This window comes from Xiphophorus couchianus, chromosome 13, assembly GCF_001444195.1.
Source record: "Xiphophorus couchianus chromosome 13, X_couchianus-1.0, whole genome shotgun sequence".
Taxonomy (NCBI): Eukaryota; Metazoa; Chordata; class Actinopteri; order Cyprinodontiformes; family Poeciliidae; genus Xiphophorus; species Xiphophorus couchianus.
The window spans coordinates 306925-332315 of NC_040240.1; the positions used below are offsets into that span (position 1 = coordinate 306925).

Here is a 25391-nt window from a genome sequence, read left to right on the forward strand (position 1 = left end):
GAACTCGAGCGGTGTTCTGTTGCTGGACTTCTGTGCTCGCCATGGATTGTCCATAACGAACACCATGTTCAAGCATAGGGGTGTCCATATGTGCACTTGGCACCAGGACACCCTAGGCCGCAGTTCGATGATCGACTTTGTCATCGTTTCATCGGATCTGCGGCCGTATGTCTTGGACACTCGGGTGAAGAGAGGTGCGGAGCTGTCCACTGACCACTACCTGGTGGTGAGTTGGCTCCGGTGGTGGGGGCGAAAGCCGGTCAGACCTGGCAGGCCCAAACGTGTTGTGAGGGTCTGCTGGGAACGTCTGGCGGAATCCCCTGTGAGACGGAGCTTTAACTCCCATCTCCGGCAAAACTTCGAACACGTCCCGGGGGAGGTGGGGGACATGGAGTCTGAGTGGACCGTGTTCCGTGCCTCCATTGTCGAGGCGGCCGATCGGAGCTGTGGCCGCAAGGTTGTCGGTGCCTGTCGCGGCGGCAACCCTCGAACCCGTTGGTGGACACCTTCGGTGAGGGATGCCGTCAGGCTGAAGAAGGAGTCCTATCGGGCCTTTTTGGCCTGTGGGGCTCCGGAAGCAGCTGATGGGTACCGGCGGGCGAAGCGGCATGCGGCTCGGGCGGTTGCTGAGGCAAAAACTCGGGCGTGGGAGGAGTTTGGAGAGGCCATGGAGAAAGACTTCCGCACGGCTTCGAGGCGATTCTGGTCCACCATCCGGCGTCTCAGGGGGGGGAAGCGGTGCAGCACAAACACTGTTTATAGTGGGGATGGTGTGCTGCTGACCTCTACTCGGGACGTTGTGGGTCGGTGGGCAGAGTACTTCGAAGACCTCCTCAATCCCACCAACATGCCTTCCACTGAGGAAGCGGAGCCTGGGGACTCTGGGTTGGGCTCTCCAATCTCTGGGGACGAGGTCGCCGAGGTGGTTAAAAAGCTCCTCGGTGGCAAGGCCCCGGGGGTGGATGAGATCCGCCCGGAGTTCCTTAAGGCTCTGGATGTTGTAGGGTTGTGTTGGTTGACGCGACTCTGCAATATCGCATGGACATCGGGGGCAGTTCCCCTGGATTGGCAGACTGGGGTGGTGGTCCCCCTGTTCAAAAAGGGGGACCGGAGGGTGTGCTCCAATTATAGAGGGGTCACACTCTTAAGCCTCCCTGGCAAGGTCTATTCAGGGGTCCTGGAGAGGAGGGTCCGTCGGATAGTCGAACCTCGGATTCAGGAAGAGCAGTGTGGTTTTCGTCCTGGTCGTGGAACACTGGACCAGCTCTACACCCTCGGCAGGGTCCTGGAGGGTGCATGGGAGTTCGCCCAACCAGTCTACATGTGTTTTGTGGACTTGGAGAAGGCGTTCGACCGTGTCCCTCGGGGAGCCCTGTGGGGGGTTCTCCGGGAGTATGGGGTACCGGGCCCTTTGATATGGGCTGTCAGGTCCCTGTATGACCGGTGTCAGAGTCTGGTCCGCATTGCCGGCAGTAAGTCGGGCTCGTTTCCGGTGAGAGTTGGACTCCGCCACGGCTGCCCTTTGTCACCGATTCTGTTCATCACTTTTATGGACAGAATTTCTAGGCGCAGCCAAGGTGTTGAGGGGATCCGATTTGGTGGCCTTAGGATCTCATCTCTGCTTTTCGCAGACGATGTGGTCCTTTTGGCTTCATCAGATCGTGATCTGCAGCTCTCGCTGGAGCGGTTCGCAGCTGAGTGTGAAGCGGCCGGGATGGGGATCAGTGCCTCCAAATCCGAGGCCATGGTCTTGAGCCGGAAAAGGGTAGAGTGCCTTCTCCGGGTCAGGGGGGGTGTCCTGCCCCAAGTGGAGGAGTTTAAGTATCTCGGGATCTTGTTCACGAATGGGGGAAGAAGGGAGCGGGAGATCGACAGGCGGATTGGCGCAGCGTCTGCTGTCAAGCGGGCGCTGTACCGGTCCGTCGTGGTGAAGAGAGAGCTGAGCCAAAAAGCTTAGCTCTCGATTTACCGGTCGATCTACGTTCCCACCCTCATCTATGGTCATGAGCTTTGGGTCATGACCGAAAGAACGAGATCGCGGATACAAGCGGCCGAAATGGGCTTTCTCCGTAGGGTGGCTGGGCTCTCCCTTAGAGATAGGGTGAGAAGCTCAGTCATCCGGGAGGGACTCAGAGTAGAGCCGCTGCTCCTTCACATCGAGAGGAGCCAGTTGAGGTGGCTTGGGCATCTGGTCAGGATGCCTCCTGGACGCCTCCCTGGTGAGGTGTTCCGGGCACGTCCCACCGGGAGGAGGCCCCGGGGAAGACCCAGGACACGCTGGAGAGACTATGTCTCTCGGCTGGCCTGGGAACGCCTCGGGATTCCCCCGGAAGAGCTGGAAGAAGTGGCCGGGGAGAGGGAAGTCTGGGCCTCCCTTCTGAAGCTGCTACCCCCGCGACCCGACCTCGGATAAGCGGAAGAAGATGGATGGATGGATGGATGGATGGGCCAAGCTTGATAGATTGCTCTCCAGACAAGTAACAGGCACACTGGCAGAGAGAGCTATTCATAAAATTTCTTCCCCCTCTGGCCAACTGTTAGCTGACCCTAAACTCATAAATGATGAGTTTTTTTCAATTATTACAGTAATTTGTACACTTCCAAATCTAGTGCTACCAGTTGTGATACGAAAGACTTCCTAAACAATTTAAATGTACCTGTTCTGAATGAATCAGCCAGGGCAGACTTGGATTCTGATTTTGCAATTTAAGAAATTAAATCTGTGATAAGTTCATTATCTTCTGGTAAATCTTGTGGTCCAGATGGGTTTGGAGTAGAATTCTACAAGTCATTTGGATCTGGTTGCCCCTCTTCTTCTCCATATGATGAACTCGTCAGTGAGAGAGGGAGTATTTCCTCAGAGTTTGTATGGTGCTAATATTTGTCTTCTCCTGAAAAAAGGCAGGGATTGCTCTATGTTGCCTCATAATGTCCTTTAAAGTTTACTAAACAGCCACCAAAAAATAGTTGCCAAAGTATTAGCTACTCGTTTAAATAAACACATAGCTTACCTGATTCATTCTGACCAGACTGGCTTCATCCCTAACAGGTATTATTTTTCAAACACTCGTCAACTCCTACATGTTATGCACCGGACCAACCTTCCTGCCTCTGTGGTTATTTCATTAGATGCTCAACAGGCATTCGATCAAATTGAGTCGGACTATTTGTTTTTGGTTCTCCAAAAATTTGGCTTTGGTGATAAATTTATGACATTACTAAAAATGCTCTACACTCACCCCAATCCTCAGTTCAGACTGATCAGGACAGGTCCGCTTCATTTTCATTACATCGCAGAACCAGATGTCTCATCGTTGCTATTTGCACTACAAGTATATCTCTATATAGAGATCTATATATTAAACATTAATTGGGAAATAAAAGTGAAACTTTTATTTTAAAAGCCAAACAATTCTTAACATTTTTTTTATGACCACACAAGATTTACATTTCCATGAACTCACAGACTAACACCATCTCCGTCAGCCTTGTAAAATAGAACATATCAAAAGTCCATGAGATGTGTGTATGGTCCGTTAGTGTCCAGCTGAAGCACCTGTCTCTGTCCATATGTTCCATGTCTCACAGTCACCTCAGCTTCCCTCCCAGTCTCTCCAGCAGCAGTCATCAGTTCTTTCTCACACAGCGAGATGAAGGAGCTGTAAAGCTTCAGTCCATCCTCTTTGCTGATGTTATTGTGGTACTGCATGCCTTTCCCTTTGGCTTTTCCACCCAGTGTGGCCTGAGGGACGATCAGCAGGCTACCAGGAAGCTCCAACACTGAAACCCTCTTTCCAGAAGGCAGCTCGCACAACCGCAGGTTCAGCAGCGTGGACACTTGACACGAGGAGGAAGAACATGGGATTTATAGAGAAGCTTACATTTCTTAATGGTTCAAATTTGGTAAAAAAAAAAAAAAAAAGATAAAATAAAACTAACCCATCTTTGGCAGGATGTCATGTGTGGCTCCCTTAAAGAAGCAGACGTAGATCACCATTCCTCTGTTGATCTGAAAATTAGCAAGGGTAATCTGAGATGTTTGATAATATTCAGATGTTGCTATGGTGGCACACAAAGGTGCAGCGGCATCTTGAGCTCCCAAGATTAAGCAATACTTTAATTTACTTGAGGCTGCTTTGGGCACAAGTTCAGTGCCAATTTTTCAGCTGAAGTGCAGCTCAGCCAAGCTGATTGCCATTGGAGACAATCCCACTGTTAATATATCAGAGACTGAAATCCACACTTGGTAGGATTTCAGGTTCCTGAGGACAATGGACTGGCACAGTAGGGTGTGAAAAGCAGCGGTCAAATGGAAACGGATTTGTTACAAATGAGCACAGAGATAAGAACTGTGCCGTTCTTTGCCTAACAGAAACAACAACATGCCAGACTCAGCCTTCCAGATCAATGGTCTTCAGTTATTCCGAGCGAGCCGTGACCACCAGTCAGTAAAAGCACATGGAGGAACAGGGATCATGTGACTGAGCTTCAAGATGGTAGCATAGTGAATAACGCCAGGGACAGTGTTCCAACTTTCCTTTATAAAACCTTATTTGTAAAAGCTGTGATCGAAGTTTGGAATATATAACACTGATATGTCTAAAGCTTCATCTGATACAAATATAACCATAAGAGACAGTTTATAATACACACACATACAGTATATATATATATATATATATATATATATATTTTTTTTTTTTTTTATATATATATTCTTATTTTTTTACGTATATATACAGTACAGACCAAACGTTTGGACACACCTTTCTAATTCAATGGGTTTTCTTTATTTTCATGACTATTTATAAGGCAAGAAATCCCACTTATTAACCTGACAGGGCAGGTTGACCTATGAAGTGAAAACCCTTTCAGGTGACGACCTCTTGAAGCTCATCAAGAAAATGCAGAGTGTGTGCAAAGCAGTAATCACAGCAAAAGGTTGCTACTTTGAAGAAACTAGAATATAAGGGAATATTCAGTTGTTTTACACCTTTTTGTTTAGTGCATATTTCCACATGTGTTATTCATAGTTTTGATGCCTTCAGTGTGAATCTACAATGTCAATACTCTTGAAAATAAAGGAAACTCATTGAATTAAAAGGTGTGTCCAAACATTTGGTCTGTACTGTATGTATGTATGTATATATATATATATATATATATATATATTACGGTCACTGACCTCTAGGGGCTCTCTTAATGGGAGAGCTCTCTCTTTGTGTTTCAGTTCTACCTGGCTGCCACAGGTACAATGTGTTGGAGCTCGTCAGCCACCCCACAAAGAGCTTCAGTTGTTTCTATTCACAGTGGAAGCTGGTAGGGGTTCTCTGCCATTTTGTTTAACTGTTTTCTCCTGTTTTGTGGTTAGCCAGGGAGTTCAGGTTTTGTACTTTTTTTTCAGTTCTCTTCTAGAAGGTGTTTTTTTAATTTTATAATTAAAAGGGGGGTGTTTTGTTTGTTGTTTTGGCCTCAGAGATCCTGAAGCTTAAAGCTTCCCTGTGTTTGTCTCCTGTGATTGAGGTTTTACTTGAACTGTAAAATAAACTATATTTTGCTACTGACACCAACTGTTTAGGTTACTGATTTTTGTTACACCCAGTGCCAGAATTTACCCTTAGTGATCTTGTGGGGGAGGTTTGTAACAACATAGTGTATCACAAAAGTGAGTCACCCCTCACATTTCTGCAGATATTTAAGAATATCTTTTCATAGGACAACACTGACAAAATGACACTTTGACAATGAAAAGTTATCTGTGTGCAGCTTATATAACAGTGTCAATTTATTCTTCCCTCAAAATAACTTTTTAACAAACAAATGGCTTCTACCATTGTAATTATGTGAAATTAAATTAATTATATCCCAACTTCAGAAGATTTGCCTTTACCTTTACAAAGCTCTTTGGTTCCTCCTATCAGTCTGTAGCTTCTCATATTTCAGTCATCAAACCAAATTTCAGATCTACCATAACTGACTGACACCTGCTGGCCTCAGGTTTGCAACCAGCTTGTGACTGAGAAACCAGTAACCTCCTCCCAGATGATGACATGAACTTGTTAGTTCCTCTGTCCATTGTAGTAGCTGATATGTTGTGAAAATCTGGTAGAAATGATGCACTAATTGAGTCACGTTTACATAGAAACAACGTACTGAGAGGCTGTTTGTGAGACTTGTGGTCACGTGGGTCGGTTGTGGGCGGAGCTTGGTAAGGTCCATTGGAATGCTTTTCCACTCCTCCATGATGACATTATGGAGCTGGCAGATATTCAAGACTTTGCCCTCCTCCACCTTCCGCTTGAGGACGCCCCAAAGATGTTCTATAGGGTTTAGGTCTGGAGACATGCTTGCTCAGTTCATCACCTTTACCCTCAGCCTCTTCAATAAAGCAGTGGTTGGTCGTCTTAGAGTTGTGTTTGGGGTCATTATCATGTTGGAACATTGCCCTGTGATCCAGTTGTCGGAGGGAGGGGATCAGGTTTTTCTTTTTCTTTTCTTCCTCGACTTTCTGGTTTTGGCTGCCATTTTAGAGCATTTGAACAGCTGAACAGCCTATCATTTTCTGCACTTCTTTATAGGTTTTCCCCTCTTTCATGAATTTTTTGATCAAGAACACTCTTCTTCTGAACGTACTCAGACTTGGGCATTGTAAAACCTAATGGCTACAAGCAGAAATGATTTTCTGTGGTTCACTTTGGCAAAATGAGTCTCTGCCTGAAGGTGCTCCTGTATCCGACCAGCACGTCATGAAGTGGATGAGACTCGTTTGGTGTGAAATGTCTGTGGATTATTGCTTAATTGATTTAACAAATTAATTTGATTAATCACCCACACAAAATCCACACAGTGTAGGAATTTTGAGCAAGCAAATGAGTTAATTAATGCCGTTGGATGCAGGATGTTAGATAAATGATGTCTAGCTAATGTCAATATATTACGTTAAGCTTGTTAAGAATAGGTTACTCATTTTGTTATCTAAAAAGTGGGTAGTACTGGTTACATTTACTTGAGTAACGTTTTGGGAAAAAGAGCAGTTTTACTGCACTGTACTTTTTTCTTTACCATCCATCCATCCATCCTTCTTCTATTTTTCCAGGGTTGGGTTGCGGGGATAGCAGATTAAGAAGGGAGGCCCAGGCTTCCCTCTCCCCAGTCACCTGTTCCAGCTCCCAAGGCGTTCCCAGACCAGCCGAGAAACATAGTCCCTCCGGTGTCTCCTGGGTCTCCTTCCAATGGGACATGAGCACCTAACCTGATGCCCGAGCCACTTCAACTGGCTCCTCTCGATGTGGAGGAGCAGCGGCTCTAATCTGAGTCTCCCCTGGATGACTGAGCTTCTCACCCTATCTCTAAGGGAGAGCCCAGACACACCTACAGACAAAATTCATTTCAGCTGCTTGTATGGCTTGGGGCGTGCTGTGGTGGCACAGGGGGTTAGCACGCCCCACATTTGGAGGCCTTAGACCCGCGGACGTCACGGGTTCAACTCCCGGTCCCAACGACCTTTGCCGCATGTCCTCCTTCAAAAATGGCGCCGGCTCAGCTGGCTGCCTGCAGACGCAGCTCCCGTCGTGTGTGTGTTAATCTGTGTATAAAAAATTCTTGCTGTAACTGCGAAATAATTTCCCTGCTGGGATGAATAAAGTAATTCTTCTTCTTCTTGTATCCATGACCTCGTTCATTCAGTCATGACCCAAGTTCATGACCATAGATGATGGTAAGAACGTAAATTGACTGGTAAATCAGGAGGTTTGTTTTTTGACTCAGCTCTCTCTTCTCCATGACAGACCGGTACAGCGCCCGCTTCACTGCAGACACTGCGCCGATGCGCCTGTCGATATATTGCTCCATTTTTCCCTCATTAGTGAACAAGATCCCGAGACACTTAAACTCTTCCACTAGGGCCAGGACATCCCCCTGACCTGGCTCAAGACAATGGCCTCAGATTTGGAGGAGCTGATCCTCATCCTGTCTGCTTTTCTTTCGCTTGAGTAATATTATTATTATTAGTCTTACTTGAGTGGATTAATTTTGCATTCTTCAGAGATTGGAAATATTGGATTTCTGTGATGTATGAGCTAATGTTTACGCAAATTTGAGCATAATTACTGAACATTTTATACATGTCATTGTTTACATCCTTATTGTAAACAGTAAGGATGTTTATTTATTTGAAAGGTTACATAAAGGTTTCTTTATGTGTTTATAAAATAAAAGCTTGTTTAGTCTACCTGCCACCAAAATAAGCCAATGCTAAACTTCTTTGGAGCTGGGGATGCCTCTGACTGACCACTTACTTGCTGACCTCCACCAGCAAGCAAGGCAGATGAAATGTCTTGCCCAAGGTGATGGAGTGGTAATGATTAAGAAATCCAGTTTCACGACAATTGGCTACTTTTTTTGTTTACCTTGAATATAAAAAGTTGAACCATAAATTTTGCTAGTCTAATTTTGCTCAACAGTTTTTATTTTAAAATGAATACGAAATGAAATGTGTTAATTTTCCATTATTGAAACTATAACCCATAGAATTGCACGCGCTGAGACGGTTTACTACGGCTTAATGTTTACATATTTGCTTAAGAATTTTGCACTGCCTCCTGTAAAATCCTCACAGATTGTTACAACTGGTACTATACTATGTTGTAAATATATATATATATATATATATATATATATATATATATATATACTATTTTTTGATCATGTTTTTATATTTTCACATAACTGTTGCTGTCACATTATTTATTCAACATTATTTAGAGTGCTTCTACAGTCCTGACTGGATATCAGTTCTTTATCTATTGGAAAAAGTCTGTAATTATTTACCATTTCAATGAAAATGCGTCTAAACGTTTTCTTTAGGTAAATATTAGGATTTATTTCCCTTACATCTAAATATTGCTTCGTGATATTTGTACCTGGGCGTATTGAGCCTCCAGCTGTTCATCCGCTTCTTGAACCTGCAGTCTGGCGTGTAAACACTGCTGCAGCACCGTCCGAGCCAGTCCGCCGCCTTTTTCTGCCATTTTTCACCTTTCTTTACTACTTCTTCTTCTTCTTCTTCTTCTTCTCCTCCTTCTTCTTCTTGGATTTACTGGCGGTTGGCAACAAACTTTTAGTAGCATTACCGCCACTTACTGGTATGGAGTGTGTGGTTCGTGATAGTTTATATATACTGTATATATATATATATATATATATATACAGGGCTCAAGCCCTGTATATATACAGGCATATATATACACCTGTACATATATATATATATATATACAGGTGTACAGGCACGTGCAGAGGGAGGGCGAAGGGGGCTTGAGCCCCTGTCCTTTTCATCCTTGATGCCCCTAGTGCCCTTTTGGAGTTTTTTTTTCTTTTTTTTTTTATCTGTATGTCAGAAGGCCTGTTTGTGCCCCTCAGCAATAATATTTATCTAAATATAATAATTTAGTAAAAATAAACTAGTCTGGTTGCCCTCAGTCTAATAATGACTCTCAGAGCCTCCATGTTGTTCAGACTCCGGGTCCATGGTGAGGAGGAGGGGACGGATCTGTGTCCTTTAACTATCCAATTATGGGCAAGAATATTTTTTCATACACTGATTTGTGAATAAAAACGTAGGTCTGATGCTGACGTTAGAAAAACTGTTTCTATTTATACTTTTATAATCGTCCTTGCAATAGTGGGGAAAAAACTCGCCTCACCACTAAACACAGAAATGTTTCGGCTGCAGAAAAAACTTTTGACTTTAACTTCATCATTCTGCTAAAGGCCCGGTTCACTACAGGCAGTCTAAGTCGGTCCACCGACAGATATAAAGAATATCTGTCTTTATATCAGACATCCTGATATGAGACATGGTACCGACTGTCACCGCGAATCGCAACGCAGATCAAAGCCCCGGTACCACCTGGTACCACCTGGTACCACCTGGTACCGGGTTGTACCACCTGCTGACTGTTCGCTCTGCTTCTCCTTAACGTTTCTACCAGGCGGTTTAAAGCCGCTGCTGACGGGATCTGGGCTGGAGGTTCTGGGCTGTAAATAGAAGTTATTGCAGAACCTCAAGTGTTAAAGGAAGATTCGGCCCAGAGCATTTAGAGTTCACAAAATAAACATCAGAGAAAATATTGTAGCAATAATTAGAACCGCAGCAAAAAACCAAACATGCCACAATGAAATGAACCAAAACGTCCCCAAAGCATCGGGGGACTGACATAGGGGCCACCGGGGGATTAAAGGTAGATTCCAGGTAGATTCCAGAGATGCGCATCGCAACAGCTGTTCCTCCAGGGCCGGCCCAAGGTAATATGGGCCTTAGACAGAACCCCCCTCCGGAACCCGTCCTACTAAGACCCTCAGAATCGCTAACATGTTTAAATATAGATAAGGTGAATCTGTGAGAGGGAGACCAGGTTTATTGGCAGAGTTTAAAATCAATCACTGATTATTGGTTATTTGCTGTGATGTATTTGTGAACAAACCCAACTCAAACACAAAGATTACACCATATTGTAGCCATGGTAACACAACAATCAAACTATCAAGATGATTCTTTAAACTTTTACAAAGTAAACTTCCTAATTAAATCCTAAATGTACTATTTATTTTTCTCAGCTGAATGCATTAAATAAAATGTAATAACATTGTCATTCTCTATAAAATATGCTACAGGTTTAGCTCTATGGTCTGTGTTACAATTACACCATTTCTAGGGGCCCCTGAGTGTCTGGAGGCCCCTGAATGGCCCCTACCAGCAGCTACTGAGTTTTCTTTGCCTTGATATCTCAGTCTTATAATTCTAGGTCTCAGAGGTGCTAATATCAAACTATTATATAGAGTTAACCCCTTTGAGTTTTTTGATCTATAAATCAGGTTGTTCTAGAGGTTAAATAGATATTATTAGGGCTTAATTAGTAAAATGGCAGCAATTTTGCTTATTTCATAACTTTATAACCAGAGACCTTCTCTCCTCTGGTCTGTTTAACAGCTACAGTCTCAGATCAGCTCAGCCCTCCAGGACTGTCAGCAGCAGAAACAGAAACTTTATACCTGTTGGGGAAAATATAGACTAGATTTGCTTTGCATTTCCCCGCATGATGGCAATGATATAGTAGGATCCAATTTGTTGCTATGTTGTTGTACGGTGTTTTTGTTCAACGTGCCCCTTTTTTAAATTTGAGCCGCTGCCCCTCCAAAGGTCTCTGCATGGCCCTGGGTCTAAGTAACAGGTCATATTTGTATGTACCTAGAGAACGACAAATCCAGCCTTTTAATGGTGACCAGTAAAAGATGGCCGCTCAGTTGATTAGTTTATTGAGGAGGTTGATCATGCCATAAGAACAAGGTGTCAAACTACCAAAGACAAACTTGATTTTATTCTGTCTCTTCTGAAAGGCCCTGCGCTGGAAGAGGTGAGATTATGCATGGATGAGGAACCAAAAGATCCTAGTGATGTGTTCCAATTACTTAGAGAAGCTCCCATGCTCTCTCACAAATACTACGACTAGCTTTGAAATAACAACCAGATGCTGTATCCAATGCTAAGATGGCAGTCAGAGAACAGTTTGTAGAGGTGTACGAGATTCATCTCTTAGAAGAGAGCTGTGCAAGATGGTTAGGGACAAACCCCAGTCCAGTCTACTAGATGTTCGTGAAGAAGCCATTAGCTGGTCTCTTGAAAAAAATAGCAGTCATACCTAGGGTGACCATATTTTACTTTGGGAAAACCCGGACAACCTACAGCCGGGGTGGTGGGGGGTGGGGGTGTTGGTGGAACCACAACACCTTGGAGCGGGGGGTGCTAGGGAAACCAGAACACCTTTGGGGGGCGGGGATGGTGCTGCCTGCACTGACGTGGCTCAGTGATTACGTGACACGCAGCGCAGTGCCCTACAATGCACTGTAAGCTATGTAATGTGTTTTGAGGCAGTTGACCAAAATCCCGGACGATTTTTAAATTCCCCCTAGACATCTTTTTAGGTCTGAAAAGTAGGACATGTCCGGGAAAAAGAGGACGTCTGGTCACCCTAGTCATACCAGAATTGCTAAAAGCAGAAAGGTTATGTGTGACAATGTTTGTCAAGTAAATCAGGGTACTAATAGTTCTAAAGACTAACCTGCTACTACTCTAGAGGATATTGTTAGAGTGGTTTCTGTACTTAGTAAAGGTATTTGGTGAATTAACCATTGCACTAAAAGAGAGCTTCACTCGCAAAAAGAAGCTTTTCCAAGATAAAAGTGGAAGGATTAGGCTGAAACCTCAGTTTACAGATGATGTAAAGCCCATTTGTTTCAAATGCAGTGGGGTTGGACATATTGCTAAAGAATGCATGCAACGTAACCCACGTAGACCACAGGGCACTCCCTCCACATCTTTTCAGGAAAACTAACCCCCTCGGTTGCTGGGGGCCAGGCTATCCGAGGGGAAACAAAAGGCTCTCAGACTTTAACCGGTGAAGTATTTCTGGAGTGTGCAGTGGGAATGTGTAGGGAGGTTACAGTTCTCATCAATAGGGTCCCAGTTCCTTGCCTCTTAGACACTGGGAGCCATGTTAGCACCCTCTCCGAGACTTTCTTTAGAAAGAATCTGTTAGAAAAAGAGGAGAATGTTGTCCCTACTGCCAACTGGCTCAAAACTGCAGCTCAGAACTCTGACCAGCTTCAATGCTTTTCTCTTCTTTATTACTGTAGGTTCTTAATAGAAACCGACAGTAATAAGACGGAAGTAAGACCCATAATCGTTTCCACAGTAACTCTCCCAGGGATAAAGTAGATACTGTACATTTAAAATAGATTATTTATGTTTTTAGAAACATAAATGCGTAAATAGTGAGAAGTCTCGCTATTCTGGATGACACCGAGGGGTACTGTCCCAATTCTCATTTTTTTTGCATGCTAGTAACCTGCGCACTCGAACTCTTCTGTCCACTTTTGAGTCCATACTTCAGAGAGGGGCGTAGGGTGCAGAGTGAGTATTCTGACCGGGCCTTTGAGTTGAGTGGCCACAGAAGGATGCTTGCAGCCGGATGCTCTTTTTCTCATCTTGGCAAGTTTCAAAATTTCGGTCCATCCCATCAGAGACACTGATACAAAAGACAATACAAAAATAATAAACAAACAAAAATCACAGTAGGTAAATGAAACAGATTAAAAGAAACAAAACCCAAAACAAAACAAAACAAAAACGACAAAAAAGAGAAATGCTAGCGCGGACATTAAGACTTTTCTTTTGAAACTTTTCTTACCGGAAGTCACAGGTTCACCGTTGCTACCTAAAGTCTTCACGGAACCAAATGCTAAAATTATTCATTGTTTAGTATTAATATATGTTACTTTTGACAAATCTGATGTATTTTTCGATTAAGAGAGTGAAAACTGTTCTACACAACAAAGATTTGGCTGAAAAATTATGAAATACGTGCTGGGATTTGACCTAAAGTTGCTTTCGGTGTTATGAAGATTGTTGCTGACCAGACGAAAGACGTTCTAAGGTGGGAATGGTTATCAGTTGGAAACTTCTGCATTTGAATATAAAATGGCACTGCACACTAACCAAGTGAAACACTAGCTATTATGGACTCATAAATTTGAGCTATTTACCTTTTAGTTATGTGCTCCATGGGTGGTACTATCATTTGTTGGTCAGTATTTTAAACATGGTAAGCTATAGTGGAATTGTTCTTGAAAATAGGGTTATATTAATATTTGTCAACCAAGTACATACCATTAAGACCTCACCTGCCTTGCAGTTATAATATGTTTAACTAGTCCCACTTGTCTCTCTCTTCTTTCATACAGATGCCTTCATTTGGGTTTCTGGATAAATTGGAACATTTTTTTCAAACTGGAAAGTTTGGAGAAAATTCATCTAAAAGTTTAAAAAAAGGAATCAAAGCTGCCTGCAAACGATTCATCTACAAAGGTACTCCAATAAGTATTTGGAATGGTGACAAAAGTGAAACTATTCATCTTGAAAAGTGAATAAAGTCAATGAATGAGGCATTGCATCTTTACCAGATTTATTCCAATATTAAGATAACACCTCAAATTAGATTGGCTTGGATTGGTTACAACTCTTTAATAAGTTATTTCTTTTTAGTTTAAATTCAAATTCATCGTACAATAATTACCAGAAACGTATTACCAGAATGCGGATTATGCCATTTGACAGTGCTATAAATTTGTGACAAAGATGAAGGCTAAGCTGTTAAATGTTTTAATTTGATTTTGAATCAGTCTGTTGGGAGTTTCTTTGTGGCAAATTCATCTTTTGCAGTTTCTTGTTAATCTTTTATGAAAGCTAAGGTGACTCACATAAAACACTGTAGTCACCAGCATTCTGTTAAAGATTCAACACAGACTTGATTTGAGGAAAGTTTTTAAGTTGCTCACCAGTTTTCATAATGTACTGCTTAGGTTTGATCTCCCACAACACTTCTCTGTTTTATCTGCTCTTTACATCTACTTTAACATACAATAAATGGACATTTTAAATGATAAACCTCTGTCCACAAGTCAAAAAGAGTTAAATCATTCAAACTAGCTGGAACTAAATCTGTAAAATAATCTTGCCTCCAGATGGCCTTTTGATGCGACCTTATCGAGGCCGCCTCCTTCGTGTCGTCAGAAGTGAAAAAGAGATTCGGGAGATTCTGACACGTTACCATGACGACAACAACCATGCCGGCCGAGAACGGGTAGTGAGAGAAATTATGGTGAGTGGAAATTATGTGTCATTTATCTAAAACTGTAGTAAGTGTTAAAAACTTGCTACTAGATTTTATCTTTGTGTTTTTCCAGCTGATGTACTACTGGGTCGGAGTGACGGAGACTGTGAAGAACTGGGTCAAAGCTTGCCCGGTTTGTCACAGCCGCCCTCCTCCTCCTCCTTTCCAACCAGCTGTTCTGTTCTGCCTGGTTTATGGCTGCGATGCCTCCAGCTACGCTTTCCCTGAGCTCACCTTTCACAGGTCAGACCTTTAACAATACAACAAAACACTTTTCTCAGCACTACATTCCCTGATTCAACAGAATGCTAAATGTTCTCCATCAAAATCAGACTTCAATTCACTTAATTTAATTTTTAAAGAGGAATATTAAATGCATTCAAGTATCTTCAAAAAGTTGCCATGGATGTGGATCCTGTGGGAAGAAATCGTATCCAGTAGCAGCCAGTCTTGTAAAGAATCTGAAGAGGTCTCTGACTGAAAACTGGAGCTGTATGACAACAATATTCCACAGCAACATGTCACTGAAGACACCATCATTTGTTTTCAAGTGCGGCTAATCCACCTCATTTACTCTTTCTGCTCCTTTAAATCTCTGTCTGGCCATGTGATTTGAAAACTGGGTGGAGAGATGTATTTAAATATCACTCGTCATTGGTATTGTGTTGACAAAAAATCAAAGAGAACCATAAAGTCTGTACACAAAGCTGTGTATTGTTGTTTTTTAATTCAGTAAAGTTGTGTAGATGTGATATGGTGCTCTCCTTTATGCCCTGCAGGTTTCCTAAGGATGAGGAGCAGCGCACGAAGTGGCTGCAGGTGGCTCAAAGGGACGAAGCCTCGCTACGCACCAACTCCTACATCTGCTCCAGACACTTTGAAATGTCCTGCTTTACACTCACTGAGGAGGGTCAGCTGGTGCTGTCTCCAGATGCTGCCCCAACCTTACTGCCTGTAACAGCCCATGGAAATGAGGTGACACTGTGGTGCTGGAGCATTTTAATCAGTCAGGGCAGGTGACGCAGTAAAATAGACGCTAACAATGATGAGAGAAAATCAGTTTGACTTTCCTGTAGTTGTTTTATTGGTAATAACATTTTTATGGTCAAAATCGCTGAATTCATGTGCTGCTTGTTGAAATACAAGGGATCTATAGTGCTGAGCCCTGCAACTACAAGAGTTGTCCTTCTTCTACTCTAAGACATTTGAAAACAACTGGAAAATACAGAAAATAAGGCCTGTGTTCTGTCAGATCGGCATACGCGTAGCACAAACCGACTGCTATATGGATCAGAGAAGTATATGCTGTGATTACAATGTGCTTTTATTTAACCAGAAACATAACATTAGAAGTTATATCGTCATACACTTTTTTATTAACAGCTGTATGACATCCCATCTCAAAGGTTAACTAGTCAGACCATCATCAACGAACAGGGAGGTTTTATATGGGGAGTGTTTTGTACACAGTGTTCCAAATTATTATGCAAGTGACATTTTCTCAGGTTTTCTTAAATGTTCAATGAAAATGATGGTCAGTATAGTTTTCAAGTCATGAACTATTACAGTATAATCAAATTTTACTGAACAAAGCTCCCATGAGAACAGTATTTTTTTCAAAAACAAAAAACTCTAAATGCACTTTTCCAAATTATTATGCACAGCAGATTTTCTAAACATTTTATGGATTATAAAGAACTGTAAACGGCCATTCTTTGCGGTCACACGTACTAAAATCAAAAGCTATTTCAATCAAAAACATCTCAACAGACCGACTTCCATGTTAACATTGGACCCCTTCTTTGCACAATTTTTGCATCCATTGAACTTGTGAGTTTGTGGAGAATTTCTGCTTGAATTTCTTTGCAGGTCCCTTCAGGGACTCTGAAGGGGCCGACCAGCTCTCTCTCTCTCTCTCTCTCTCTCTCTCTCTCTCTCTCTCTCTCTTCCCATAATTTCAGCCCAAAGCATGACTCCACCACCTCCTTGCTGACGTCACAGCCGTGTTGGGACGTGGTGGCCATCCACCACCAATCCACTACTTCGTCCATCTGGACCATCCAGGGTTGCACAGCAGTCATCAGTGAACAAGTCTGTTTGAAAATGAATCTTCATGTACGGTTGGGCCCACTGTGACCGTTTCTGTTTGTGAGCTCTGGTCAGAGGCCCAATAGTAGGTTCATGCACCACAAGCCTCTGGAGGATCCTCCACCTTGACGTTCTAGAGGCACCAGCAGCTTCAAATAACTGTTTGCTGCTTTGTAAGAACATTTTAACAGCTGCTCTCTTAATCCAATCAATTTGTCTAACAGAACCCTTCCTCATTCTGCCTTTATCTGTCCAACCCATCTTTGTTCTGAATCAGCCACAAATCTCTTCACAGTATGATAACGCTTCAGTTTTCGTTAAATATCTAATGTTTTCATGCATTACATATTTGCATGAATACACTATCTACACTATCTGATGATTTTCCTCAGCAGAGATCCTTTCTCTTTCCCGTATTGCTTGAAACCTGTGGCCTGCTTAATAATGTGGAACATCCTTCTTAAGTAGATTTCCTTTAATTGAGCTCACCAGACAAACTAATCAACCAGCTCTCTGAAATTAATTATAGTGATTCAAAGAGCCCTGACACACAATACCATCTATAAATTTAATATCACAACAAAAATGTAATCTTTATGACACTTGGATCCAATTTGCATAATATTTTGGATCATGGTGTAGTTGACTGCAGAGGCAGCCAGTCCCTGCTTTAAATACACTTTGAAACCACGACATTGCATGTATGTCCATCTAGTTATCATTGAAAACAAGTTATTGACTTATTTTTATCATATCTTGTTGACAGTTCCTCTAAATGTCGCAGAACATTTACGTACTCATTGCATGTATGTTATTCTGACAGCGTATGATGATCTGACAAAACCAGAATAAAACCATTCAAGGACTCGCCTCCTTGTTAATCATCTTCATTAAAGCTGCCAGATTTTTCTAAATGAAAGGAAAATGAGAGACAAACAAGAATATTTTTAAGACAAAGTGACAGTGATATTTCTTGAGAAGGAACTTCATATGAAAATGAAGCAAGATAATACAAGATTTTCAATATTATTCAGAAAAGAGACATCAGCCGAGGAAAACACTGAAACAAAAACATTAGATTTGTTAGCTTAATCTACATATATCTATATATATTTTGGAACATTGTTGAATTGTATGGAATAGATTAAAGTAGGGCGTGCCGAGGTGGCGTAGGGGTTAGCGCGACCCATATTTGGAGGTCTTGAGTCCTCGACGCAGCCGTCGCGGGTTGCCGCATGTCTTCCCTCCTCTCCTTCCCCATTCCTGTCAGCCTACTTTCGTAAAAAGGGACACTAGAGCCCACAAAAAGACCCCCTGGAGGGGTTAAAAAAAAATAAAGTAGACCTGTCACGATAAACGATAAATCAATTAATGTACGATAAATTAAAACTATCAACCTCATTTTAATTATCGGCTTTATCTCTCTTCCGGCCTTTTTCTCTTTCTGTTGACACTTAATGAAAAAAGACTCAACTCCGGTGCTCTCCACTGAACCCTCCCTTCCTCATTTCCTTAGTGTAAAGCCCAGCGCACACTACACGATCTTAGAGCTGATTGTCGGCCCATTTTCAAAACCTGAGAGACAACACATTAGCCGACAGAAATCCTAGATATAACGGTTCGATCCTGGTGTCCAACAATGGGCACAAAATAATGACTACAATTCCAGTTAACTAATTTTAAAACCAGGTATTAATCAGTACTTTATTAGAATCTACCTGCAATGCATGTGGCCAGTGTCAGTCCTGACTGAATGAAAATCATTATAACCTATTTATGTCACGTTAACGAAGAACAGCTGAAAAGTTACGGGGTAGCAATTTCGCTCCAACTCCTCCCCTTGTCATTTCTATATTCTTTGCAAGAAATGTTGAATAAACATTAATGTTGTTTCCACATATCATCTCCATGTCCGCTGGACTTCGGGTTGCGCTGTGTCAGCTGTTTGGGATTCCCCTCTGTAATTTCCCCTCAGAAAGCACGGATGGGAATCCACGCTTTCTGATTGGCTACCTGTCACATTCAACAGGCTGCTTTAACTCTCCCAGTCGGGGAAAACCCCTGATTTAGATCGGAGCGGCCGCGACGATAACACACCATGAACTGCAGGTTGATTGGTTATAAAATCGTAAGCGACAATCTTAGAGAACGCCCAACGTTCTAAGATTGTCGTAAGGGGAAAAATAGGGGCAAAAAACCGTATAGTGTGAACTATTGCATCAGGTAGTCGGATGTGCCCATTTTCTCTATTTAAATCTAATTATTACTGAAGGGCAACATAGTATACAGACTTCATAATCTGCAGTCTTTTGGTTGAATGCAGTATTTATTTCCACTTTGGCTTTATGTTGTTTAATTTTTATTCAAGTACATTTTTTATTAATGGAGACTGAGAATCCTTTTTGTTTTTGGTTGTTTTGTTTATTTTGTTTACCAGTTCCAGTGTTAGGTGTTCTTTTGAAAATAAAGTCTATCTTTGGCAGGAAATCGCATGCATTATTATTCCATTAAATCAGTGTAAAAAAGTCTTCAAACAATATTATCGTTTATCGCAATTATTTTTGAGACAATTAATCGCTCCGCAAAATGTGTTATCGTGACAGGTTTAGATTAAAGCTTTAATCAGTTAATGTCAACACTGAAATAAAGGATTCCATGTTGGATCTTGGATCTGTACATCTAGTTCTGGGGGAGTCGTGCCTCATTGATCCTGACTGTCACCACACATCACTGAGTTTAATGATGCATTTGGCATTGATGGGTCATTTAAGGATAACGTTAATGATTGCTCCTTTCTGTGGTGTCAGATTATAGCACAGTTCCTCCATGTCTTGCTGACTTTGTACATAAAAACCAAATTGTATTTACCATTACCACTGTTAATAAACATTGGTAATAAAAACAAGACCTGGATTGGACTTGGGATAGGAATGCTTGGTAAATCTGTATTCGTTAATTCTCCTTGATGTTCAGGTGTCTGTGGAGTTGGATGAAAATTTCAGTTATTCCAACATATGGAAAGATGAACTCAAAGGAGCCGCTGCTGCTGCTGCAGTCATCGACCACAGCGCTCATCCTGTCAGTCTGTCTGAAGCAGCTCTGCAGCTTCAGGAACATCAGTACTGCCTGCCAGGCCCAGCACCGGACTGCAGGGCTGCCAGAATAATGAATGAACACCGGAGGAGGACAGCTGTTGAGCCAGGCTTCATTACTTACAACCATATTGCCAGGTATAACCATTGAATAACAACAGAGGACCGATGTAATGTTTAATTTCATTTTATCCTGTTGGCTTATCACCATACTGCAGGTACTTAAGTACCAGGGTACTACCTATGCAGGGCAAAAGAAGCAGGTCAGCTTTAAAAAGAATGGCCAAGCGTTTTAGTCTGATAGGTAAGTGGAGACAACACCAGGCTGGAATATCTCTGATTCATACATTATTATAATGATTTCATTTTAGAAGAAGTAAAACAGGGATTCAATTTTCTGTTTCAGACGGACTGTTGATGTACACCAGAGTCTCTCCGCCCCTCAGAGTACCACGCAGCAGAGAAGAGGTCAATTAAATACCAATGGATCAATTAGTATTACGTAGGATTTATAACAGGAGGCGTTTCGTTAATATTACATATTCAAAGTGTGCAGACTGGAAGTTGCTGTGGTCAAATAGGCACAGAACTACAAAGCACCAGACTGCTAAAATGTGTTATATTTTTTAAACAAGAAATGTTGCAAATCCAGATACATAATTATACAGCAACACGAACTTCAAGTCTGAATCAGAATTTATTATATTGTTATTGTGCACGAAAGAAAGCACAACGAAATTAAAAAAATAGCAACTCTCGAAGGCAAGTTAAATGATTGAATAAAATAATAATAAATAAGTAATAAGTCCAGCATTTACAAAGACGTGTAACATGAACAAAGCTAAAAGCTGTCATGTCTTCCAGGTCAATTCCATCCTACAGCAGTTCCATGACAACCAGGGCCACTATGGGCAGGGAATCTGCCAGAGACAGATCTCTAAGCACTACTACTGGGGTAGCCTGAGTCGAGACCTGGCCAGCTGGATCTCCAGCTGCCAGACGTGTGTCAACAGATCTAAGAGGAAGATGATTCGCTGCAGTGTCTCCAAGTGCACCAACCGCTGTGGCCCAGTGGAGAGAAAACTCGGACTTATTTTCCACAGGTCTGACTTCACAGCACAACTAAAATCTGTTATTTCATTTATTTTCTTGGAAAAATCTTAACCATGTTGTGATTTTCTAATTACCTTCAAAGTAATAGTTTTTTCTGTATTTTTATTGGTGTCTTTGAGCAGGTATTTTATTTACAATGTAACAGAACATTGATAAACTTAAGCTGCAACAGTTAAAAAACACTGACTAATAAAAGTAAAAAGTACTCTACAAAAGTTAGTTGAGAGGGAAATACATACAAATCTCATCAGTACCAGGCAAAATGTTGCCCATATCTGTAATCATCAACATGACATAGGCACATCTGTCTTCCATAGACACGGTTAGGGACAGAGCCCATCTCAATGCAGCTCAATGTGCTGTTTATCCACCATCATTGGTGGCCACAATAACTAGCCTTAGCATTTATAGCAGGTGAATGCTATAGATCACAGGTGTCAAACTCCAGTCCTCGACGGCCGCTGTCCTGCAGTTTTTAGATGTGCCACAGGTACAAAACGCTGGAATGAAATGGCTTAATTACCTCCTCCTGTGTAGATATGTGTTCCAGAGCCTTAATGACCTAATTATTCTATTCAGGTGTGGTGCAGCAGAGCCACATCTAAAAGTTGCAGGACTGCAGCCCTTGAGGACTGCAGTTTGACACCCCTGCTATAGATGGTTTGTTTGTAAACCATCTATAGAGTAACACAGAGAAAGAGGGAGGGTATGAGCAGCACATACACTAGGATAACTGACAGTGCTGAGATCTTCCTCTGATTGGTTGTTTTTGGTGGAGTTGTGTATTTCTGCAGATGGCAGCAGGGAGGAGGCAAAGGAGCTAATTTTTTTTACATATTATCTGTCTCATAGTGTACTATCAGGACATAGTGATAGTTTTGCAGCTTTAACAAATATGTAACCCCCCGCACTCCCCCCAAAAAACAAAACAAACAAACAAGTTGTTTATAAAAGCTACATACTGCTGCTTCAAAAAACTCAATTTCATCACCAATAAAGAGTTTGCTCAGCTGATTATTATTATTCAGTTTGGTAATCCATTTTCATAAGGCATAAGGTTTTTTATTTGTCTTTATGTTTCTAGAACATAACAAAATTGGAGTGGTACCCTTAGTGATGAATAGATAAATAAATGAAGTCTTAATCAGTCCTTAGTCAGCAAATGGGTGTGAGTGTATCTGCAAGGTGGCAGAGGGGATGGAAGGTGAACAGCTGTTGGGAAAAAGCTGTTCCTTAGCCACGTGGTTGTGCTCTTTTATGTAACCTGTGCCATTTCCCAGCGGTACAACAGTTTGTGACCTGGGTGAGTGGGATCAGCAGCAAAACAACTGGCCTTCCTTTGCAGTCTGCCAGTGTATATTAGGTCCAGGTTTGATAACTGACTCGTCATGATCCACTGGCCAGTTTTCACCATCCGGACCAAATCTTTTTTTTTTCTGGTCTGTGCAGTTGCCGTACCACACAGTCATACTGAGGCAGAGGATGCTCTCAGTCACAGCTCTATAAAAGGTTTTGAGCTACTGAGGAGGGAGTCGAGCCCTTTTCAGTTTACTGAGGAAGAAGAGTCTTTGTTGGGGCTTCTGATGTGATGTGGATGCCCAGGAATTCGATGTTGTCCACGCACTCCACCACCTCCCCTTAAATTGTAATAGGTGGGTGTACTGTCCTCCTGGATCTCCTGTAGTCCACTATCCTTGGTCTTCCTGGTGTTGAGCACCAGCTTGTTCAGTAAACACCACTTGGACAGGTGCTGGATCTCCCGGTACTGGATGTATTACCTTCTATGGTGTTATCGTCTGCAAACTTTAGAGGAGTGTATGACTACACAGTTGTGGGTGAACAGAGTAAAAAGAGCACACAGCCATGTGGTGTACCTCTTTTGAGGACTAGGTTGGATGATGTTCAGTTTCCTATTCTCTCCACTTGAAGTCGGTTGGTGAGAGTCCCTAATCCAGAGGCACATTGATGTTGAAAGTCCCAGGTTGTGGAACTTCACTATAAGCTTCTTCGGGATGGTGGTATTAAATGCTGAACTTAAGTCAACATAAGCATCCAAATAACATCCTAACATAAGTGTCAAGATGCTGCAGATGTGTCAAGGCTATGTGTAGTGCAATGGAGACATCATTCTCTGAGGACCAGTTCCTCAAACTGCCTGTCCAGACCAGAAGGAAGTTTATCCTTGATGTATTTTAGGATGATCCTCTCAAAGCACTTCATAATCACAGGAATTAGTCCAACTGTCTGGTAGTCATTTCAGCCGGTGGTCCCCGAACCATTGGAGGTCGCAGGGTACTGCATGTAAACAACTGTTTATTGTCATGACCTGAGCTCAAAGTGCAATGCTGCAGTTAGCATACCAAAGGATTGTGTTAAAAATAATTACTGGAAAACTGGCTTACAACCAGGTTACTCGAAAAAAAAACCTGCAGATACTGATGGAATGAAAACAAGACTAAGAATATTATAAAATCAGAGGATGCTAAGTTATAGCTGCTGAGTGTTGATGTGTTGTTCACTAGTGATTGGATTCCTTTGAGAGGTTAGTGGTAGGAATCACTCCAGTTAGTCAGAACTGTCCTTTGTTTATTATGACTATTCTTGGTAATGAATGATGCTCTGCTTTCAGGCCAATGGCAATTGTTATTTTATTTGAAAAATATTAAACAAAATTAAATAAATACAATTGATAGAAAAGGGTTAATTATTTTTATTTTTAATGGCACAGAAAATATTTTTTTGTTTCTGTTAAAGCAACTCAAGACTATTTTTCTTTAATTGTGCTTCTAAATCACAAATCGTCCTAAATGTTATTAATGCACATAACACTTGGCAGTAAAAAACAACTTCTTTTTTTTATTTCCCTGTATTTGACATCATTAGAAAGTTTAGACTCCACACTTCCAGAAACTGTAAATAATTCAAAATACCCAAGTAGGTGTGTTCATGGCTTTGTCATGGCCAGTCACATTTACCAAACAGCACCACTCATTAGGATGAACAAAGAAAGCAACAATATGTGAGTTAAGAGACTAATTTTTTATTTTTAGGTTGCATCATATATTAAGATGTGTTATTGCGGGGGCAATTTCAGGTTAGGTGGTCGGTGACTGTTTGTTAAATGGGTTAAGTGGTCCTCAGCCTGAAAAAGTTTGAGAAACACTGGTCTAGATGAACTGGTCTAGAAACACTGGGACAGCAGGATTGTTTTCTCTGCCACTACTAGATGTCAGATCTAGAGATCTTTTCAATGTATCAGGAAGAGAGGGATCCCCACTGATTCGCTGGCTGGTGCTCTTGTAATCTGCCATAGTCCTGAGTCCTTCACACATGTTCTGTGGCTTGTTGTCATTGACCACAGTAACAACCATTGCTTCTCAATGCGTTGCCTGTACCTATGTTTTTCCAGACATATTCTCTTTTTTGCCTCTTTCAGGCTTTACTGTAGGCTAGTCTGTCAGATGACCTGTAGGCAACATCACAGGCTCTGAAGAGGGACATCACAGTTCCACCAATCCACAGCTTCTGCTTAGAATAAAACCTTGACAGTTTTAGTGGGTAGGATTTATAGCTCTCTACATCTGACCCTTCTTTGAAAACCTCCAAATAAGTAAGCTCAAAACAGTCCTGGACTGAGGAGGAGGACAAGTGGTGTTTTTGGCCCGGTGACATGGCACCACATTTCCACTAATACAAAATACTCTTCCTGATGGGAAGCTAGTCGCAGGTACACACAGATACTTTTTTGCCAATCGTTTCACATTCGGGAATATTTTTTCATGGCCTTTGAAATAAATTTGTCATACTGCTACATTTTGTGGCAATGGGTTTCTGACATGTTTTGCAAATTACTGTATTTTAGATAGATAGATAGATAGCATTTATTGTCATTGAACAAAATTCAACGAAATTTCCATTGCAGCTCCCGTGCAAAAGGTCAAATATATACAGTATAAATAAGCAAACACACAATAATAATAATAACAATATATACAACTAAATTAACTAAAGGCACTCAACCACACCAAAGAAGTAGCAGCAGGTCCAATTATGGCAAAGTACAGATAATGTGACAGTGCAAAGTGCAGAACAATATGGCTGTGTGGGGGTGGGGGATATGTATGTGTGACTGCGAGGTTATGATATGTGTGGGAGGGGGGGGCAGCAGGGAGTAATGGCTCTGACGGCTGTGGGGAAGAAACTGTTTCTCAGTCTATTTGTTGTAGTCCGTATATTCCTGTACCGCTTGCCTGATGGCAGCGGCACAAACAGTCTGTGGCCCGGGTGGCTGGAATCCATTGCTATGGATCCAGCTCTCTTCTTGACCCGGTCTGTGTAAATGGAGTCCAGGTCTGGGAGGGGGCATCCCACA

At 42.0% G+C, this 25391-nt stretch overlaps 2 protein-coding genes across 2 annotated transcripts in view; one reads left to right on the forward strand and one right to left on the reverse strand.

Moving 5' to 3' along the window:
* Positions 1-3370: 3370 nt before the first annotated feature.
* On the reverse strand, positions 3371-9084 carry dtd2 (D-aminoacyl-tRNA deacylase 2). The gene is made up of 3 exons (XM_028037219.1): positions 8922-9084; positions 3940-4009; positions 3371-3837 (listed from the first exon to the last, which is right to left on the reverse strand). Exons 1-3 carry the CDS (start codon positions 9027-9029, stop codon positions 3506-3508), a joined length of 510 nt encoding a protein of 169 aa, XP_027893020.1. The 5' UTR covers positions 9030-9084; the 3' UTR covers positions 3371-3505.
* Positions 9085-13248: 4164 nt separating this feature from the next.
* The window catches only part of LOC114155939 (uncharacterized), a 37557-nt gene continuing 25414 nt past the window's right edge, over positions 13249-25391 (forward strand). Inside the window, exons 1-9 of the mRNA XM_028036081.1 lie at positions 13249-13490; positions 13798-13921; positions 14578-14714; positions 14800-14969; positions 15506-15701; positions 19788-20044; positions 20125-20210; positions 20313-20374; positions 20771-21009. Coding sequence (XP_027891882.1) covers positions 13798-13921; positions 14578-14714; positions 14800-14969; positions 15506-15701; positions 19788-20044; positions 20125-20210; positions 20313-20374; positions 20771-21009 — 1271 coding nt within the window. The 5' untranslated portion in view covers positions 13249-13490. The remainder of the gene's footprint in view (positions 13491-13797; positions 13922-14577; positions 14715-14799; positions 14970-15505; positions 15702-19787; positions 20045-20124; positions 20211-20312; positions 20375-20770; positions 21010-25391) is intronic.